General features: G+C 48.3%; 1 protein-coding gene across 4 annotated transcripts in view; it reads left to right on the top strand.

Annotated features, from left to right (window-relative positions):
• Positions 1 to 20185, top strand: part of Amotl1 (angiomotin like 1) — a 127033-nt gene that overhangs the window by 13011 nt on the left and 93837 nt on the right. Inside the window, exons 2-3 of one of the 4 annotated variants that reach the window (XM_006990515.4) lie at positions 4704 to 4832; positions 18379 to 18429. In XM_006990515.4, the coding sequence (XP_006990577.1) occupies positions 4724 to 4832; positions 18379 to 18429 (160 nt within the window). In that variant the 5' untranslated portion in view covers positions 4704 to 4723. The other 3 variants (XM_076575677.1, XM_042280423.2, XM_016008828.3) reach the window with 3 other exon arrangements.

Genomic DNA, 20185 nt, shown 5'->3' with positions numbered 1-20185 from the left:
AAGCTTATTCAGGAGTTGCACACCCCAGCCACAGGCAGATCCTGCATGCACCATTGAATAGTCCTCTCTTTCTCCTAGGAGCAATGAATCGATTCAATTAAGGAGTGACATCATCAGATAGGTTTCAGAAACAACTGTTACAGCAAAAGTGTAGATAACAGAATAGAGGAGAGAAGGACCAGGACACACTGCAGTGAGTGCAGTGGGGCAGTGAGAACCAGTGTAGATGGAGTTATAGCAGGACAAAGGAGAGAAGGACCAGGACACACTGCAGTGAGTGCAGTAGGGAGTGAGAACCAGTGTAGATGGAGTTGTAGCAGGACAGGGGAGAGAAGGACCAGGACACACTGCAGTGAGTGCAGTGGGGCAGTGAGAACCAGTGTAGATGGAGTTATAGCAGGACAGAGGATAGAAGGACCAGGACACACTGCAGTGAGTGCAGTGAGGCAGTGAGAACCAGTGTAGATGGAGTTATAGCAGGACAGAGGATAGAAGGACCAGGACACACTGCAGTGAGTGCAGTGAGGCAGTGAGAACCAGTGTAGATGGAGTTATAGCAGGACAAAGGAGAGAAGGACCAGGACACACTGCAGTGAGCACAGTGGGGCAGTGAGAACCAGTGTAGATGGAATTACAGCAGGACAGAGGAGAGAAGGACCAGGACACACTGCAGTGAGTGCAGTGGGGCAGTGAGAACCAGTGTAGATGGAGTTATAGCAGGACAGAAGAGAGAAGGACCAGGACACACTGCAGTGAGCACAGTGGGGCAGTGAGGACCAGTGTAGATGGAATTACAGCAGGACAGAGGAGAGAAGGACCAGGACACACTGCAGTGAGTGCAGTGGGGCAGTGAGAACCAGTGTAGATGGAGTTATAGCAGGACAGAAGAGAGAAGAACCAGGACACACTGCAGTGAGTACAGTGGGGCAGTGAGGACCAGTGTAGATGGAGTTATAGCAGGACAGGAGAGAGGACCAGGGCACACTGCAGTGAGCACAGTGGGGCAGTGAGAACCAGTGTAGATGGAGTTATAGCAGGATAGAAGAGAGGACCAGGGCACACTGCAGTGAGTGCAGTGAAGCAGTGAGAACCAGTGTAGATGGAGTTATAGCAGGACAGAGGAAAGAAGGACCAGGACACACTGCAATAAGTGCAGTGAGGCAGTGAGAACCAGTGTAGATGGAATTATAGCAGGACAGAAGAGAGGACCAGGACACACTACAGTGAGTGCAGTGAGGCAGTGAGAACCAGTGTAGACGGAGTTATAGCAGGACAGGAGAAGGACCAGGACACACTGCAGTGAGTGCAGTGAGGCAGTGAGAACCAGTGTAGATGGAGTTATAGCAGGACAGAAGAGAGAAGGACCAGGACACACTGCAGTGAGTGCAGTAGGGAGTGAGAACCAGTGAGGATGGATTCTACTTCAGGGAGTCTCTGAAGGCCAGCGGTTGGCTGGATGTGCACATGATCAGCCAAAGAAGGCTGACCAGGCTTCTGGCCTGAGTAGCTGGGTGAATGCCTCGCTTAGGAGGCACATACACAAGAGAAGAGGATGTCAGTTTCAAGTGAATTGAGTGACAGTGCTAAATTTCCATGCATCTGAAGACCACTTTTACTCACCTGGCTCACCTCACTTTACCAAAATAAGCATGTCTGCTTTGGAAGTCTAAGACGATGTAAGGCCTGGCTGGGATCCTCACTCACTTGTCATTATTACTTATCCTTCATTTACTCAACCAACATTTATTAAACAGCAAGTATGTACTCACAGCATCCTGGTATCTCAGCCCCCAGTGTCCATGTGTGCAGATGGTTCATCTCTATCAAAGAAATTGTTCAGAGGGCAGCTAAGTTTCAAGTTTACACAGTACTGTATGCTCTGTCCCATGCTGCCAAGGACTGTCCTCATAGCTACAGCAATTTTTTTTTTTTTTGCCACTAAATTCCTATGGCTTTCTTAAATTTTAGCCCAGTCTTTGAAATTTTACTTGGGAAGAGGGTGAATACTCAGGGAAAACACTGGATAAACTGTTTTATATAGACAGAGGCCTGGAAAATATTTTCTAAGTTCTAGACTTTTAAGGGTAACCCTAGGGCTTTCTGGGACTCAGGGGATAGTGCTGAAGTTTCAGTAATAGATATGACCAATCCAAAGCCTTCCTCATGATATTTGAGTCATGTAATTTCATTTCATATTTAATGCTTGGCTTTCCCAAGCTGAGGTGTGACATTCAGGTGTCATAGACGTCAGTGGGGTCTACAGAAAGGAACCCAGAAAAGTTCAGGTGGCTAAAATTAAATTCCTGGGTTCGAGTCTAAGCCCACACATCCAGAAGTCAGTGTCTTGCAAATCCAATCCCTGGAAATCAGGGTTGTCTACATTAGTGGGGCGTGGGCAGAAGGATGAGGACTCAATTGTAAACACTACTCTCTGATCAGCAATTAAAAGTCAAACCAAGCTCTTGGCGTTTTCAGCTCCTCAAGGATACTGCACGGATTAATAAAAAAGTGATTTGGAATTTCTAGTCTATCGTAAATAAAATCTTTTTCAGAATTTATTAGTATTATTAATATTATTTAATGATCAATAAAGACATAATGTTATATATTTATTTCAGAGTCATTAAATGGCACCATTGTGAATATGGCCTAGGATTGGATTTATTCCAGAAACATATTTTTAGTTTTTAGTTTTGTTTTGTTTTAGGGGATACCTCATGCAGTCTAGGCTGGCCTGGAATTTTCTATGTAGCTGAAAATGACCTTGAACCTTTGATTCCCCTGTCTTCACCTTCCAAGTGCTGAGACAGGCTTATGTCACCTAACTTGGCTTACATTTTTAGTTTTGCACAGAGAATGTCTCTTGCTCAATAGTAGGTAACCTTTAGCTCAGTTGGCTATCTATTACATGCTTAGTCAACGAACAAATGATGCAGCTTCCGCAGTCCGCTGACATAGGAGAGAGATTGCCTTTGTGTCTTGCTTTTCTATTGCTATGAAGAGATAGCATGACCAAGACAACTTACAAATGAAAGAGTTTATTGGGGTTCTTGTTCCAGATAGAGTCCATGATAATCATGGCAGGTAGCATGGCAGCAGGAAGGCAGGGAGGAGTTGCTGAGAACTTACATCTGAATACACACACACACACACACACACACACACACACACACACACACACAAATGTGAGAATGAGATGAGATTGGGGGTGCATGGGCTTACATCCTCCAACAAGGCCATACCTCCTAAATCCTTCCCAAACAGTTCCACCAGCTGGGGACCAAGCTTTTAAATATATGAGCCTATGGGGCCATTCTCATTCAAACCACCACATATGTAAAGACAAAATGTTCTAGCCTGCAAACTTTGGAAGCCTGGACCATCCTCTGACAGCATCAATTCTGAGTTCTTTCAGTCAAAGTGGAAAAATTTAGCCTGGACAAAAGAATTTGTTCAAAGTTGGTGCTAGAGGCAGGCTCAGATCTGGATTTTGAAGTCTAGCAGGTCAGCGTGTCATATTCACTTTTGTTTGGAATTCTCTTCTAAAACCTCGAGGCACTAAAACCTTGCGGCTGAACACAGGTGTCTGGCGAGCTGTCTGGTGAGTGCATAACAATTTTTATCACCCTCAGTGCTTCATCGGAGACTTTGCTTGGTATAGCCCCCAGGAGGGCCACATCAAAAAAGCAGTAATCCATCCACTCCGTCTACAGCCCTGCAGGCTGTGCAGCGACCCACGGGGCAGCTCCGAGCTGCATTCTGCAAGGTTTAGAGACTAAATGGAGCCAGCTGCTCTGATTGCAGCAAACCATCAAGTGTGCCCATCCATTTAGGCTTCAGGGTTTCTGCCGCGCTGAGGTCTCACTTGCCACATTCACAGATGAGTCACTCAGTCATGTTCAATTATTCAAAACCCACTTTCATTTGATGCCCTGCTCCATGCACAGTGGTTGGAAGATCGCTTTGTAATGTGCGGAAAAGTCTGACCATGAGTTGTCATCAACCAAGATGCAGTTTATCTTCCAGGATGCTTCTCTGGGTAGCCAGTGTGATGGTTGGACCTTCTCATGAAAGCCAAGAGGCCTGTGACACAAACCTTCCTATTGGGCTTTGCAAATGGAAATGGAAAATTGGTCTCCAGGGTCCTTTGTGGTTCTGGAGTTTCCCTTTAACATAATATTTTTTGCAATGCTCTTCCTCATTACTGAAGCTTCTAAGGAACTGCAGAAATTTATGAAAAAAGAAGTCCAACATATTGATAGGTAGTTACAGCCTTTTAATTTGAAGGTTTTTGGTCTGTTTTTCAGGTATATATATGACTATATTCTCTCTTCCTCTCCTCTTCCTTCCCTCCCTCCATCTTTCTCCTTCCCCTGCCTCCTCTCTCCTCCCTCCCTCTCTCCCCATCTCTTTCCCTGAAAGTCTAGGAGTCTATAATACATACATGAAAGTGAAAAGGAAGTTCTTTGCCCAAGGTCCAGCAGTGATGACGGCAGCTTCCAGAGCATTTCTTAACCAAACGGTCAGAGGAGCGTGATTTGGGGATTTTAGCAGCACACACTCGGCCGTACCCACATCTTCACAACAAACTTGCCAGCCAAAATAATGGAGAGGACTGGAAATGGGTTACTTTGAACCAAGAAGGCTTCAGTCCCCAGGAGGGCGTCAGTAGTAATCCACATCCCTTCTCTATTGTCTTTCAGGCCTTTGATCTGAGGGCTGCATGCAGGAAGAACTTGGTGGAAGCATGGACCTCAGTGAACACTGGGTTTTGGAGGAAGGAAGCTGGCTGTCACACACTGGGGCTCATCACTTCCCCAGCACCAGAGCGGGTATGGCCGCTCCTCATTATTCTTGAGTCACATGGTCTCTCCCACTCCTGCCCCTCACGGTCAGTCTGTCTGTGCTTCCTGTTTGCCCAGAACTGTTGACTTTTCAAGGGCTGCTGGGCTTGGGCTTGAAGTCAAACACACCTATGTTCCGACCTCAAAAGTACTCATTATTACCTACGTTACCTTAAGAAAAACCATTGCCCTGGGGTGTAAGACGGAGTGCTCAACAGTCCTATTAATAAAAAACCGGGAGCCAGGCCGGGTGGCGGTGGTTCACGCCTTTAATCCCAGCACTCAGGAGGCAGAGCCAGGTGGATCTCTGTGACTTCAAGGCCAGCCTGGTCTACAGAGTGAGTTCCAGGACAGGCAGCAAAACTACATGGAGAAACTCTGTCTCGAAAAACAAAATAAAATAAAAACAACAAAAAAACTCCAAAAAACCAAAACAACAACAAAAACCCAAAAACCAAAACCAACCAACTAACCAACCAACCAACCAACCAACCAAACAAACAAACAAACAACAACAACAAAAAAACCAGAGCCAGATACTGGGGTTAAAACAGAGATCAGAAAAGCAGAAGGAAGTCAGCCACATTTTTACCACTTGGAGATCCTCTGCCAAAAAAATCTACTTCCTCTATACCCACACCTATATGCTTTTCTGTTCTGCATTTTACTTCCTCTCCTGCCCAGCTCTGTCACTTCCTATCTGTCTGTACAGACCTCCAGATCTTTATGGTTATCTAGTGTTGGAATTGAAGGCATGTGCCACAATGCCTGGCTCTGCTCCCAGGGTGGCCTTGAACTCACAGAGACCCAGACAGATCCTTGCCTCCCGAGTGATAGGATTAAAGGCATGTGCTACCTTTGCCTGACTTCTATGTCTAATAGTGGCTGCCTTTTTCCTCTGATCTTCATAAAATTTTATTGGGGGACACAGATAAAATATCACCACACTGGGGAGACTAGGATTAAGAACTCTGCAGAGTCCTGATGGGACCAGCAGCATTGTGGGTTGTCATTTTCTGAGCTCCCACTGTGGGTCAGGCACTGGGCTCTCGCTTTGCTGGAGTCCTCTGAATGGGCTCCAGCCACCGAGGCAGAGGGGAGAGCCGCCAGGGCCAGCAGTGCAGGCTGGCTCCCATTCTCCCATTCTCTTTGTCCAGTTATTGAACTGGTGGGGCCCGGCCTTAAATGATGGGGGCGAGGAGACTTCCCTGCAGCGCAGCATACAGATGTGAGTAGGAGAACACTGACACAAAGCTGTGGTCCTCTGCTGAGTTCAAGTCACCTTTCCATGCTCCCAACCTGCTAGAGCTCCATGGCAGTGGCTGGAGCCAGCCACTGAAGAGTTCCAAGATACCCGAGGTCCATGCTTTTTAAGAACATGCCTCCTGATTGTGTACTTACCCATATGAGAATATCATTGAGCACAGAGCAGATGCCAAGCAGCAGAAAGCTGAGAGAGAGGCGGGCGTGGGGGTGGATAGACATTGGGATCATTAGACATCACTCTGATATGCCCCATCTCTGAGATGGAGTAGCTGTCACTAGTGAGCATGGACAGGGCTTCTGTATCATACAGTAGTTCCTCTTCCCACCAGAACGACCAGAGGGAAAGCCTCTAGGTCAGTGGTTCTCAACCTTCCTAATGCTGTAATCCTGTACTACAGTTCTTCATGTTGTGGTGACCCCCAACCATAAAATTATTTCATAACTATAATTTTGCTACTGTTATGAATCATAAGGCAAATATCTGATGCAGGGTATCTGATATGAGACCCCAGTGGGGTTGCAACCCACAGGTTGAGAACCATTGCTCTAAAAGGAATGCCATATGGTCTGAGGGAGAAAACAAAACAAAATGAAACAAAAAACAACGCAGACATTTGATCCAGTGCCCACTCAGTGGTAGCTCCTGGGTGGCTGATGAATGAACGTGTGATGGATGGGCCTGTGCCCTATGGGTATCTCTGCCTCACCCGACCCTTTCACCTTGCTCTCATCATATGAACAGCATCTCAGCCAATGGCCTGAAAAGTGGAGGGGAGAAGAGAAGTCAGTGGGACTCCCTGGTGTCTTTGGTACCAGGCAATAGACTCAACTGTAGACTTTCAGAATGGGAGGACTCGGTGACCATGGTAACATGGGTGTGACCATGTTTATTGTGACCACACCACCATCACCCTCTGTATGCTCACAGATCTACCTTCCTTGGGGCAAGGCTGGTCATAAGAAGGGACTAGAGCTGTGCTGAGGTTGCTACAGGAAGGCCAGCTCTCAGGTACGCGATGAGTGCCTGAAGCTGATGGCGCTCTGCACACCAGAGGTGAGAAATCAGTTCAGATAACCAGTCTGTAGTGATGGAGACATCATCCAGGGCAGAATAATGCAGAATGACATTGGAGGACACAGCCCAGCAACAAGGGGTCAGCCTGGCTAGAACCCGAGTCCTTGTGGGCAGCTGGTATTGGGGTGATCCTCAGAGGACCTGGGCAGGGATTCAGGAAAAGTGCATGTGCTAAAGGGACAGAGTAGAGTCTGGTGAAGACTGGAAACAGGACGAGAAAACACATTCAGAAACCAACTGTACTAGCCCCTCATGGCAGAGCTAAGTCCGAACTGGATAAATTACAGAAATGATTTATTTGTTAGATGCTATTTCCTGACACTTGGCTCAGCACTTTTTGTGTAGATATAGATGATCTCAAACAATTCTTACTGAAAAAAAAATCATTTCAGTTGATGAATGAAGAAACTGGGCCTGAAGTGTTGAGCACTTGCCCGGGATCATTGAGCTCTAAGTGACAACTGAGCCTAGGTATGCACCACCAGGCACATAAGCCCCTCCCGTGACCCCCAACACTTCTCACTCTGCCTGTGGAATTTGAGATTTGGGTGGTTCAGTGACAGACTTGGATGGTGGACAACTTGATTGCTTGGTAGGCCATAGAAACAGAGGCAGAAACCACAGTGATGTTGAAACACTCAGATGTTCACCTGCACCTACATCTGTCTCTGTTTACACATTGCAAGACCTTGGTCCACCTGCTTGTCTCCTGAGGACATCCTCTCTTAGGCCATCTCCAGCCCCTGACTACTGGCAGCTTGGAGGCCTGATCCCCATGGCGGGGTATGCATTATAGTGAAGTTCCAAGGAAAGTTGTGTGAAGGCCTTAGGGCCCTGTTCTTGGCTTCCTGGAGTCTTCATCAAAAGGCAGGCTCAAAGCCGGGCGGTGGTGGCGCACGCCTTTAATCCCAGCACTCGGGAGGCAGAGCCAGGCGGATCGCTGTGAGTTCGAGGCCAGCCTGGGCTACCAAGTGAGCTCCAGGAAAGGCGCAAAACTACGCAGAGAAACCCTGTCTCGAAAAACCAAAAAAAAAAAAAAAAAAAAAAAAAAAGGCAGGCTCAGTGGAAAAGGCTCAGTCATCTTGAGTCACGGTCCACACAGCTGCTCCACTGTTCCCAGAGCTTCTCCAGGCAGCTGTTAGGGAGGGAATACCGCCGGAAGTTAGCTAGGAAGGCTGTGTGTGTGTGTGTGTGTGTGTGTGTGTGTGTGTGTGTGTGTGTGTGTGTGTGTGTGTGCAGTTGTTAGGGAATACCTCCAGGAAGTTGGCTAGGAAGACTGTGGGGTGTGTGTGTGTGTGTGTGTGTGTGTGTGTGTGTGGTGTGATTGTGGTGTTGGTGGAAGTGATAAGGAGTTTCCAAAGGAAAGTCCCTCTCCTGTTCCTACATACACACTTCCACACTTTCAAATACTTCAAAGGACTTGTATGTTCAAAGGACTTGGGATTTTCAAACCTATCTTACCACCTGGAACACATTCTCTGGATGAAATTGTATGCAATTTCTGGTACATAAAACACAAGGAGGAGGAGTGTTTGGCCACCACCCTGCTTCCGAGTGTCAGGGTACAATTTGGTCTGGCCTAGGCTACAATCTACCACAACTGCCTAGTGGATTGGAATTTGGTGCAGGGTGAACTGGCTTTTCGGGTACCCACAAAGCGTTTCCTTTTCTAGCTGCATTCACTCAGCTGTTGGGGCTGGAGGCAGGGGACTTCCCCCACCTCCTTCTTAGGGGAGAGGCAGGAAGACAGGGAAGCCTGTCAGCAGGAGGCGGGCAAATCACAGAAGGTCAGTGGTTAAGATCTCCACTGCGGTCATCAAAACAGGAAGATTTCCCTTAGTGCCCCAGGGCCAGGGGGAAGCCGGATCTTGGCAGAGAAGGAAGGAAGTGGCCATGCGGTGTACGCCAAGCACTGCTAGGCTCATGTCTACAGTCCAGAACTCTGCCCTGCCTGTCGTTTCTCTGCCAGTTTCAAAGGCCACACTCTCTGGACGCTCCACTTGTCTGTGACTATTGATGCTTTGTGTCTAGCATATATCCCATGGGCTGGAACAGAGAAGTACCTTTACCCATAATGTCCTGTTCGAATATGTCCTCCTACTCCATTTTACAAAGAGCATAGCATAGGAAGGTTTGGGGTCTTACCAAGAAGAGTGGCAAAGCCAGGTCCAGAGTGCAGGCCTCTGCCTGTCTCTGCTCCAGCACACCGAGCTGACTGCTAAGGTGGCCTCTTGAGGAAGCCATGTCAATGTGGACAGAGAGAGGCACCCAGGTAACCCAGGAAGACTCTGTGGTATCTCTAAAAGAGCAGTTCTCCCTTGAGTCCAAGACATTGGGGTGGGAATTGTGAGACCAGATTGGTCGTTGCCTGCTGGCATTCATAACCACTCTCCTGTGCACTGCGCTTCTTAGGGCTTGGTTGCAGATTCCAGTTACAGAAAGTGCATTTGCCCTAGTCCTGAAGCGGCAATTTTGTCTGATTTCAGTAGGTCCAGCTGAGTGTTAGCAGAACTATGATTTTCCTCTGCAGGGCCCTCTTTCTGTGTATTCTTGGAATCGTTTTCATTCTGATTCATGTCTGCATACATCTTCAAGGAGCATCTTGGCTCAGCCTGAGATGATTTCCTTTGATACAGTGTTGAGTGCAGAGCCTTTTAAAGCTTTTTCTTTGTACCATACTTGGCCACGGCATTGGGGGAAGGGGCTGGACACATCCAAGTTGCTTGTATGTTTCAAAAGGAATCTTGCTTTTGTTAGCAGTATCTCCTGTGTTAACACTTGGTATTTTAGGGACCCTACTTAGTGTTTTACCAGGATGAATCCTTGCAGTTTCTGCCAAGGTGACAATTGTTGTTTTTTTCAGATGTAGAATTACCTCCCAACCTATGCAGCCCATTTATTTATTCTCAAATTTATAAAGATAACTTGAAGCAGTTATCTGAGGTTTGGCTTTTATTTAAGGGGAGAGAAAACCAACTGTGTTTTCTTCCTCCTTTTCATCAAGGATCATGAAGCAAGCTTGTGCTAAAAGGAAGGAATATTAAACTCTAAGAGAAGGATGACGCCACTGGGCAGATTCAGCTCAGGAGCTAATCAGTCACCAATGACCTGCAAGCATCCTTTTGACAAGCAACAATAGCAGCAACACAAGACTGAACGCTCTACATGGGCTTGTGCTTGTCCTTGGGGGCAGCCTTCAGCTTGTCCTAGGAGGCCTGGGTGGGAGGGAGACATAGATCAGAAGCTGCCCTGGCGAAGCCACCACGCGAACATCGTCCTCCCCTGCTCCAGGGAGAGAAGGCAGGAAGGCAGTGGCTGCTTCTCCACTGTACCCTGCTCTTAGCTGCAGGGGCCTCCAGCAAACGAATACCTGCAGAAAAGATAGGCAAAGTGGGATGCCACAAGGAGGGAACAGCAATCAGAGAGGACAGCAACCGGAGTGCTCGGCTCACTCTGTCCTTCACTGGTGATCTCCCCAGGCACGGGGCTGGGAAGGCTGTTCAGATACCAGTGAGCTCTGGCCACTGTCCAATCTAACTTGTTAGGATGACATTTTCACAGCGCCCCCCCCACACACACACACCTTTTGAGACAATGTCTCGCTCTGTAGACCAGGCTGTTTTCCAGTCTGATATCAAACTCATGGCAGTCTTTCCTCTTTAGTTACTCAGGTGTTGGAATTACAAGCAAGAGCTACCATACTCAGCTTGTAGCTCTTTTTTTTGACAAGATAATTGGTAGCATATCCTGTGTTCTAGTGCTTTCTATTGCTGTGATAAAGACTGTGACCAAAAGTGAGTTGTAGGTGGGGTGGGATTTCAGCCTACAATCTATATATATAGTTCATCATTAAGAGGAAGTCGCTGCACAAACTCAAGGCAGGAACCTGGAAGCGGGAACTGAAGCAGGGACCACGAAGGAACACTGCTTACTGGCTTCCTCTCCTCTGCTTGTCCAGCCTGCTTTTTATAGAACCCAGGACCACCTGCCCAGGGATGGCATCACCTAGAGTGGGCTGAGCCCTCCCACCACAACCGCCAATCAAGCAGAAGCCCCCACAGCTGTGCCTACATGCCAATCTGGTGGAAGCGGGTTTTTCCGTGTTGAGGTTCTCTCTTTCCAGATGACACTACCTTGTGTCAAGTTGACAAAAGATGTGTTCCATGTGGCATTGAACAGTGACCACCCCCTACCCCCTGCAGACGCCAATCTAGAGGGAAAAGACTATTTCTGTAAGACACGTCTCTTTTTCTCCTCTACGTAAGTGATGAGCAGCCCTTGGTGAGTCTGCAAACTCAAAACTGCCCATACAAACTGTTCCTGGCACTTTCTTCAAGCAGACCTCAGGACAAGACTCCCTCAGCAGCGCATGCCCGGCAGGGGTTAGTAACCTTGCTGCACTGTTCAGGGCACACTCCTGCTGGGGTCTCTGAGGACAGTGGTAGTGGGCATTTTGCTAAGAACACCTCCAGCCATTCTAGAAAGCATTTGGAATGTGTTCTTAGCTCTAGAAATGGAGACTCAGGGAAGCTGTGTAAGTATACCTCAATAGTGAGAAATAAGATTCTGCTGAAATGTTCCAGATTTCTGAGGTACAATCCTTTAGACATCTACATTTCATTTAAAACTGTACAGCATTTGAAAAGTGGCCATGCTTTCTTTTCTGTGAGTTTTCAATATATTTGTTTGCTCTCTAAACAGAAAATAGCCATACCTCAGTTTATGCTTGAGAATGAAGCAACATTTAATTTATAAATATGTTGCCTTTAATTTAAAAAGCACTCTTTATTTTACATATGGAAGTACAACTTAGCCTTTTGTGTAAGTCACACCCAGCTTATTTTAACAATTCAAACGGACACTGTTTGTTCTTTGAAACAGGGTCTGGTTCTGTATCTCAGGCTGACTTCTGACGTGGTGTGTAGCTCACTTCAATTTGGGATCCTCCTATCTGAGCCAGGCATGAATTATAAGCTTGAGCCACTGCACACAGCTCACACACACTTTTAAATATGTTCAGAAGATAACTCCCAGGACAGACGAGTAAAAAGATGGAGTTGCATTTCAGGTCGAGGCTAGAGGTTAGGATAGATGGGAAGCAGGCTTTTACTATTTGTATTTGTATGTACCGAACGTACATACCTGGATCAAATGGTATAGTTTGTCTAATACTAATCACTTTTAAAGCTTCAGAAAACAAATAATACTAAGCCGAAGTCTGAAGTCACCTTCTAAAAGCCTGCTGGACAGTGACAAGGGCCGCGAGAAGCCATCATCCTGTTTAGTCTGCTTTTATGGGACCCTTACCTGTGCCACAGAAAGATGTTCTCTTTGCTGCTTTCTCGTTATGCGTCTAGCTTTTTAATATTGCTGCCCTCGACACAGGAGCAGAGACTCCCTCTTGCTCTCCGCAGGGCCAGGACGGCAGGACAGTCTCTCTTCAGCCGGGACGCAGAAAGGTAGCACTCTGAAGTGCTGGGAACCACTGTGCAGAAGGGAGGTTTAGTAGGCACCTGGTTGCCAGACGCCATACCTGCTCTGCTTCTCCCAACAGGCTAGTGAGAAAGTATGTCTTCAGGAGGCTGAGCCTTTGTGAGAGAGTTGCCAATCCTGAGAGAGTGTCCCTTCATAACTGACAGCTGAGGTGTAAACCTAATGAATGTGCAGTGTCCATGATAACTCAGCAATGCTCCCAAACCGTGGCTTCTAGAATAAGTACTTGGCGTGCGGCCACGGGAGCCAACAAGGTCCTCTATAGTGGAAACCCTTATTAGAAAGAGGTGGAAAGGGCAAAACAGATAGGTAAGTGCTTGCCAATCAGCTGTGGGGGTCAGAGTTCAGATTCTCTGAACCTACCTAAAGGCTGAATGGGCATAGCAACCTGCCAGTGATTCCAGACTCAGAAATCGAGGATGAGATTCCAGAGCAAATCAGCTGGTAATACGAATTATCAGTGAGCTCTGGGTTTGATTAAGAGAACTTGCCTCGTTGAATAAGGTTTTGGAAGAGTGATGGAGGATGATTGAAGACATCGGCCTTGGGCTTACACACACAGAGACACACACAGATATACACGGACAGACAGACACACAAAGATACACAGAGATGCACAGATAGTCATATACCCACACATACACACACACACACAGACACAGACACACACACAGACACACACACACACACAGAGTCGTATACCTCCCCACAGACACCCACCCACCCACCCACCCACCCCCCCCACAGATACACATATATACACACACACCCAGAGACACACACACACACAAAGTCGTATACCTACCCACAGACACACAGACACATACACACACACACAGAGTCACACACACAGACACACACACACAATCACACACACACACACACACACACACACACACACACACACACACGGAAAAAGAAAAGAAGGGAGGGAGGAAGACAACAGGAAGGTTGGCACTGGTCTACTCTACATCTGCAGATCAACACAGCCCTGGAAGCCTGGCAGATTCCCAGTGAACGTCTTTGTTGGTTAGAGACAGGGTCTCCTTTCGTAGTCCAGACTGGCCTCTAACTCATATCCTTCTGCCTCAGCCTCCAGAGTGCTGGGATTACAGGTGTGTGCTACCATGCCTGCCATAAACATCAAATATATGTGTGTGTGTATATATATATATATATATATATATATATATATATATATATATATATATATATAGTGTGTGTGTGTGTGTGTGTGTGTGTGTGTGATTTACTTCATAAGATGGAGTTTTTTAAGTAGCAAATATGTAAACTAGGAAATGTGTTCTCAATAGCTTCCAGTTGACTGGGAAAGGCAAGTCCCGGAAGTGCTGGGAGGAAAGTCCTCGGTTTGCATTCATCCATGTTTAGGACAAATCAAGCCCACTGCGGATTGGAGCAGTTTGGCAGAACAGCTTGGCAGGCTCCAGATCGTGATCACTTGTGGGACATTCGTCACACTCTGTCTTTATAGCTTCCTGTTGCTATAACAAAGCACTGGAGACTGGTGATGCATGATTAAAATGTACTTGCCCCATGGTTCTGGAGGCTGGCTCAAGCACATGTTGCTGGTGTGTGCTCAGCATCTGATGAGGATCTTGCTGCATCGTAACCTGGTGGAGGGTACCACATAAGGCCATAGCATGAGTTCCAGCTCAGACTTAGTTCCTCCTCTTAGGAAGCCACTAATGCCATCATGGGAGCCCCATTTACAAGTTCATCAAACCCTAATCACTTGTTAAAGGCCTTCTGCCTGAACACAAGAACTTGGGGGTCACAATTCCAGTACATGGGATGGGGATCATGTTTAAACCACAGCACTCTTCATAGAGGGTGAAGTTGTTGCCATGCAACCAGCTTTCAGCCCAATTAGTAGAACACGAGCCAAGTGCTTAATTTGAATATATTTTGTGGTGAGTGTTTTTCTTTCCATAACTAAAAATTTTAAGTGAACAAAAAGAGCCAATTGCCATGAGCTATAAAGGCTCACCACATCCAACAATAACCAACAACTTTTCAATCTTTACAACAGGCCATCTCTCTTCTTGGGATGACTGAATTAACTTGTGCTCTGACCACAAGCAGTTATTAGTTGACAATATAATCTCCATTTTTATAGGAAATCAAGGCTGGCTGAAATTGTCAGCCAACGGTGCAACTGGTGTAGCTGGGGTCTGAGTGGCACTGAAGCCCTCATTAGCAGGGACTGGCCATGAAACTGACGGCGGTGAGACTATTCTCTGCCTTGGCAAAGAACATTTCAGCAAAGCAGCCAGGCAGAAGCTGGTCGGCCGCCTCTGAGAGTAAAGGGAAGAGCCTGACTGACGCAGACGTGCTTTTGATGAATTCTGCTGTGAAGGGCAGCTAAGAAATAAAGTGGCCCCTAGAGAGAGACAGTCAAAGAAGATGGGAGTGAAATAGGAATTAGCATGTCTATACTCGTGATGGGAGGGCCTAGGGCAAAGGAAAGCATCCCTTTAGGTGGGAAAGGGAAGCTGTGTCCATCAGCTCTAGTTGACAATGGAACTGGCATTGGGTCAGGACAGGTGGTTCCTTCCTAGACCAGGAAGGCAGGGGAGAAGATGCAGCAGGAAAATGTGGAGTGGTTGCTAGGTTGGAGAGCAGAGGGAGTGTGGATTTAAGGGTATGAGAAACGAAGATTCCCACTTCATTATAAGAGCACCAGAGTGAGGCAGTTTACTCCATTTTGGAGTCCTGCATCAGCCCCTCATGGCGGCGTGCTGATTGAGCTGAGAAAACAGGTTTTAAAGCCCAGTGCATAAGCCTCTTCCTCCTCTCCTCTTTGTCTGTGTAATCCGAAGGGGACAACCTCACATCTCATCCAGGTCTTGTCTTTCTCTTTGTCACTTACGTTTGTATGTTTTTCAACAAAGCCACCTGTGGGGTCATCTCAGCATTTTACACCCTGTTTATTTCAAAGCTCTTTGGGCACGTGGTCTTGTCACACCTTCAGGTCACTAGGCTAGCGTGGCTGTTCATTTTCCACCCTAAACTTCCAGTTTGAGTGTTGGTGGAGCAGAGCATAGCTTAGTAGAATTCAGTGTGTGTGTGTGTGCGTGTGCGTGTGCGTGTGCGTGTGTGTGTGCATGTGTGTGTGTGTGTGTGTGTGTAGGAAAAGCTAAAGTGGTACACATTACAGGACTCTAGTGTTTTCTGTTCATTTGTAACTGGACATAAGCTGGCTTGAGGCACCTTTAAAAATGAACCATAGGATGGACTTTATTTGTTACAAGGGGACAAATAAATGAGAAATGATAACAATGGACCTGAAACTATGTTAAGAGATCAAGATGGGGAGTTCATGAGGGGAGTAGGGATCAGAGAAGAGATCCTGGGATGGTTCATTTAAATTCTGGTAGAGTCGAGGAGACTTCAGACTAAATAAAGGGACAGGCTAGAGAGGTAGGGGACGCAGAAGAGCAGAGTCCTGGCCGTGATAATAGGGGCGGTGTTACTCTGACAGTGGGGGCCTGGCTGGGGAGCAGGTCAAGGGTGAGAGAGAATGTCAAAGAGCTGAGCAGACCGAGGGTGAGAAGAATTCACTATGTGCAAATGGAAAAGTCTAGACTGCTCACAGGACTGTGACTGAGGAAAGTACCAGCAAGCCAGATGGCAATACCTTCAAAGGGTCAGAATAATTCCAGGGTCTGCACACGGCCAAAATGAACAGAGCAGCAGGGAATATGGTCTGTGGTTGGCAAGAAGAGCCAGGGTCAGACAGGGAGGATTTCAGACACCTTCAGCGGGGAGGCCGGAGATAATCACAGAAGCAATCTTGCTGCTGCTGAGAGCAAACGGAAGGGTCTGGAGTGTGTGTGTGTGTAAGGGTGGAGGGGTGTGTGGAAGGGTCTGGGGTGTGTGTGGGAGGGGTGAGGTGGGGTGTGGGAGGGTCTGGGGTGTGTGTGTGTGTGTGTGTGTGTGTGTAAGGGTGGAGGGGTGTATGGAAGGGTCTGGGGTGTGTGTGGGAGGGGTGGGGTGTGTGGGAGGGTCATGTGGGGGTGGTGGTGTGGTGTGTGGAAGTATCTTGTGTGGGGGTGGAGAGGTGTGTGGAAGGGTCTGGGGTGTGTGTGTAAGGGGTGGGGTGTGTGTGAGGGGTGGGGTATGTGGGAGGGGTGGGTGTGTGGAGGGTCTGGGGTGTGTGTGGAAGGGGTTGAGTGGCGTGTGAACAAGGTTTGCACATATTCAGTTCTCCAGTTTGGAATCTCCATCTTCCGTAACAGGGCAACAGTCTTGAGGATGGAGTGGCGGTTCAAGTCGGCTGCCTGGGTGGGCAGGACGACCTCTTCTCGGGGCTCCGTGGGAAGGGCAGGCTGGTGCTTCTTTGTAGTCTTCTTCAGTGTCGTGTAACCAAAGCTGAGCGTGGACACCAGGAGCTGTGTACAGGGTAACGCTTTGACCAAGACACAGGGCGGAAGGCTTCTGCAGTTACTGCCTGGTCACTTTGAACCATGGAGGGCCCCAGAAGCTCTGGGCTGCCAACTGCCAGTCCTTGAAGGAAAGAGAGAGCCAGGCTGCCATCTTCCTTCTTTGCCTTTCACCCCGCAGACCCCAAAGACTAGACTCACCCTGGCAGAGCCCTCAGTCACTCCTGGGGGAATACTGAGTGTGTGTACCCACTCTACTCAGTGATCCAGACAAGGTGATTCCCACAGCCGGAAGCTGTCCAGACACTAGTTACAATACTCAGATGGAAACCTCCATGTCTCCATTCTGTACTTGAAACCAGTCAAGGTACGCTAGGGAAAAAAGCCGATTTCTCTCCCTGCCTGTCACGACATGGAAGTCTGTGTGTCCCCAAGTTACTCAGCTCTTGCTTCCCTGCCTGTGAAATGGGGACCAAATTACTTAACCTATTTAAACCGAGGGGGTTATTCAGAGGAGAGACTAATGCTCAGGCTACAGCTAGAATGCAAGTTAAAAAGAAGGATGAGTGGAGGGCATGGGAAGCCTGCCCTGACTGCTGCCAAGGCAGTGTCCAGCTCTGGAAATCCTCTCAGGAGCCCTGGACACTTGGAGGAGGGCAGACCCGATGCAGAGGAGCAGGGGATCCATTCAGAGCTGGCAAGGCTTTAGTTTTTAACAAATGGGCAAAAGGGTTAGGGTGTAGGAGGACATCCTCTAACAGGGAATGGAGGGGAGTCAGCGAACCTCGTGATGGCCATGGTAGCCTAGCAACGGGCGGGCGGGCGGGGATGCACGCAGGCCATGGGGCCGGTTGGGCGCTTTGAGCCCTTGTCGCAGCCTCTGCGCGTTCACAAGCCTCCGCGATCTCGGAAAACTTTGGGCTTTCTCTGAGCTGAGGTGTCAGCGCTGGGTCCGGAGGACCCAGCGATGCGCCCCAGGGGCTGAGGGCAGATGATGGGGTCTCGGCCCTCGCTGCCCGGGAACTGCGCAATCCCAACCAGCAAAGTTGGTGCGCACCTGCGGGCTTCTGGATGAGTGCTCCTAGGCTGAACCGCTCCCCAAGTTTCTTCAGCGAGTCCTCACATTCAGTGGATGAGGCAGTCCGAATTCTGCGTGGATCAAGGTTCGCCAGTCTTAATCGCTGGAGAGAGCCCCGCGCTTTTCTAAGGGACCTGAGCTCTCTAGGATGCCCGATTTACTGAACCTGCATGGTTGCAGCGACTCAGTTTTTGTTTTCTGTTTTCCTTCTTCCCTTAGACAGTGATTTTGTGGACACCACTCCAGCACCTTACAGCCCGGAGGAGTTAGGTAAGTCTTTTCCTTTTTCTCGCCACTGCTGGAATTCCGTCCCGGAACCGCGACGTTCCAGAGGGAATCGGGTGGAAGGTGGATGGAAAAGACCAGGAGACATGCCGGGATGCAAGCTACATTCTCTAGGATTGGCTACCGGCCTTTCCTTGGTTGGAGCATTTTAGGGATCGCGTGCGCGCGCGCAAACACACACACACACACACACACACACACACACACACACACACACACACACACACACACACACACACCAGTTGCCACTTGCAGCACGACAGACTTCCCAACCTGGCTTCTGTGACCATCCTGAACTCCCGCTGGATGTTGAGGTGTCTGCTTCTGTCCTGCCAAGTACCAGTAGGAGGAGGACCCTGCAAGGGTATTCTTTCTCTGGAAGCAGCTGTGTAGTCATTAAATTACAGATCCTAGGGGCCCCTTCCCTCCCTGGTGTTCACTTCTCATTTAGTCTGTAGGCGTTAGGAATGGAACACTGCATCCTCCCGTGCCTGTGGCCATTAGAGACGCGTGGTCTGTGATTAGGGACAGACACTTCCCTGTGTGAAGGGAAGACGATCTTGCATCCCTGTACCCAGCCTCACTTGGTGGCCGGTAGTGGACTCGTTTCCCTTACTCTGCTCTTGGTGTTTGCTCAGCTGCCAGCAGCCTGGTTTGCCAAGGCTCTTCTGGTTGTTCTCTTACTGCCGTGAAATAAGATTTGCGGGGATGATGTAAGGTAGCAATAACTGGGAGGAGGAGATACTGCCCACAGCAGTGTTTGTCCATAGAGCCTGTTGCTGTTGCCGGCCTTATCCTGGGATATGTGTCTCTATGATGCACCATAGGGCTGGAAGTGAAATTCCACCCTAGCAGCAACTTGCATTCCCTTCTTGGTGCCAAGCACTGAAAATAGGTCAAAAGGTAGACATGGTGACTTGTGCCTGAAACCCCAGCACTTGGGAGGCTGAGACAGGAGGATCACTGTGAATATGATGCTAATCGGTGCTACAGACCGAGACCCTGTCTCCAGAATAAGAAAAAATAAAAGCAACCAGCCAAACAAACAAAAGGTCTGTCTCCCAAGGCTGCATCCTGAGGTAGGGGAGAGTGCTTTGTCTGTGCAGAAAACTTGTTCACGCAGTCGTGAGGTTGCTGCAGCTCTGTAGATGAGGCTGCTGCAGCTCTGTAGATGAGGCTGCTGCAGCTCTGTAGATGAGGCTGCATCTCCGATCCAACACTGGAGCAAAGCTGGTCTTACAGGCACAGTGGTGAATCCTCTCTGTAAATGCAAATGACATGCAAGCCGCTTTCCAGAAGTGGGTTATTAGAGGGACTGGGTCGTGTTTTTCACTTGTCCTTTCACACTGATGTCACCTCCACGACACAGTATGGCAGGTACAGTTCAGCCCCTTTGCTGGGGCTGGGCAAGAGCAAAGGCAAGCTCGCTCTGCTTGCTGGGAGGAAGGGGCTGTCTAGCTGCCAGTAGTTTGTCTGTCTCTGAAGGCCCGGGTGTTGGTCCTCTCACATCTCCACACCTCCCTCTGGGATGACAGACTGGACTGCCCTGCTGAGGCCCTCACAAACAGGAGCAGCGCCCCGAATAGGCAGTAAATGAGAAAATGGCCTTTTTTCTCTTTAATTTACAGTGAGAAAATAACTTTTGTTCTTCTCCAGCTTGCCTGAGACAAGCCAGTTTTCTCAGGTGGAGGTGAGGGTGGCTCTTCTGTTTGGGCTGTAAACAGTAATAGTGACAATAACA

This window comes from Peromyscus maniculatus, chromosome 7, assembly GCF_049852395.1.
Source record: "Peromyscus maniculatus bairdii isolate BWxNUB_F1_BW_parent chromosome 7, HU_Pman_BW_mat_3.1, whole genome shotgun sequence".
NCBI classification, from domain to species: Eukaryota; Metazoa; Chordata; class Mammalia; order Rodentia; family Cricetidae; genus Peromyscus; species Peromyscus maniculatus.
This window is presented reverse-complemented; position numbering and strand designations above follow the sequence as displayed.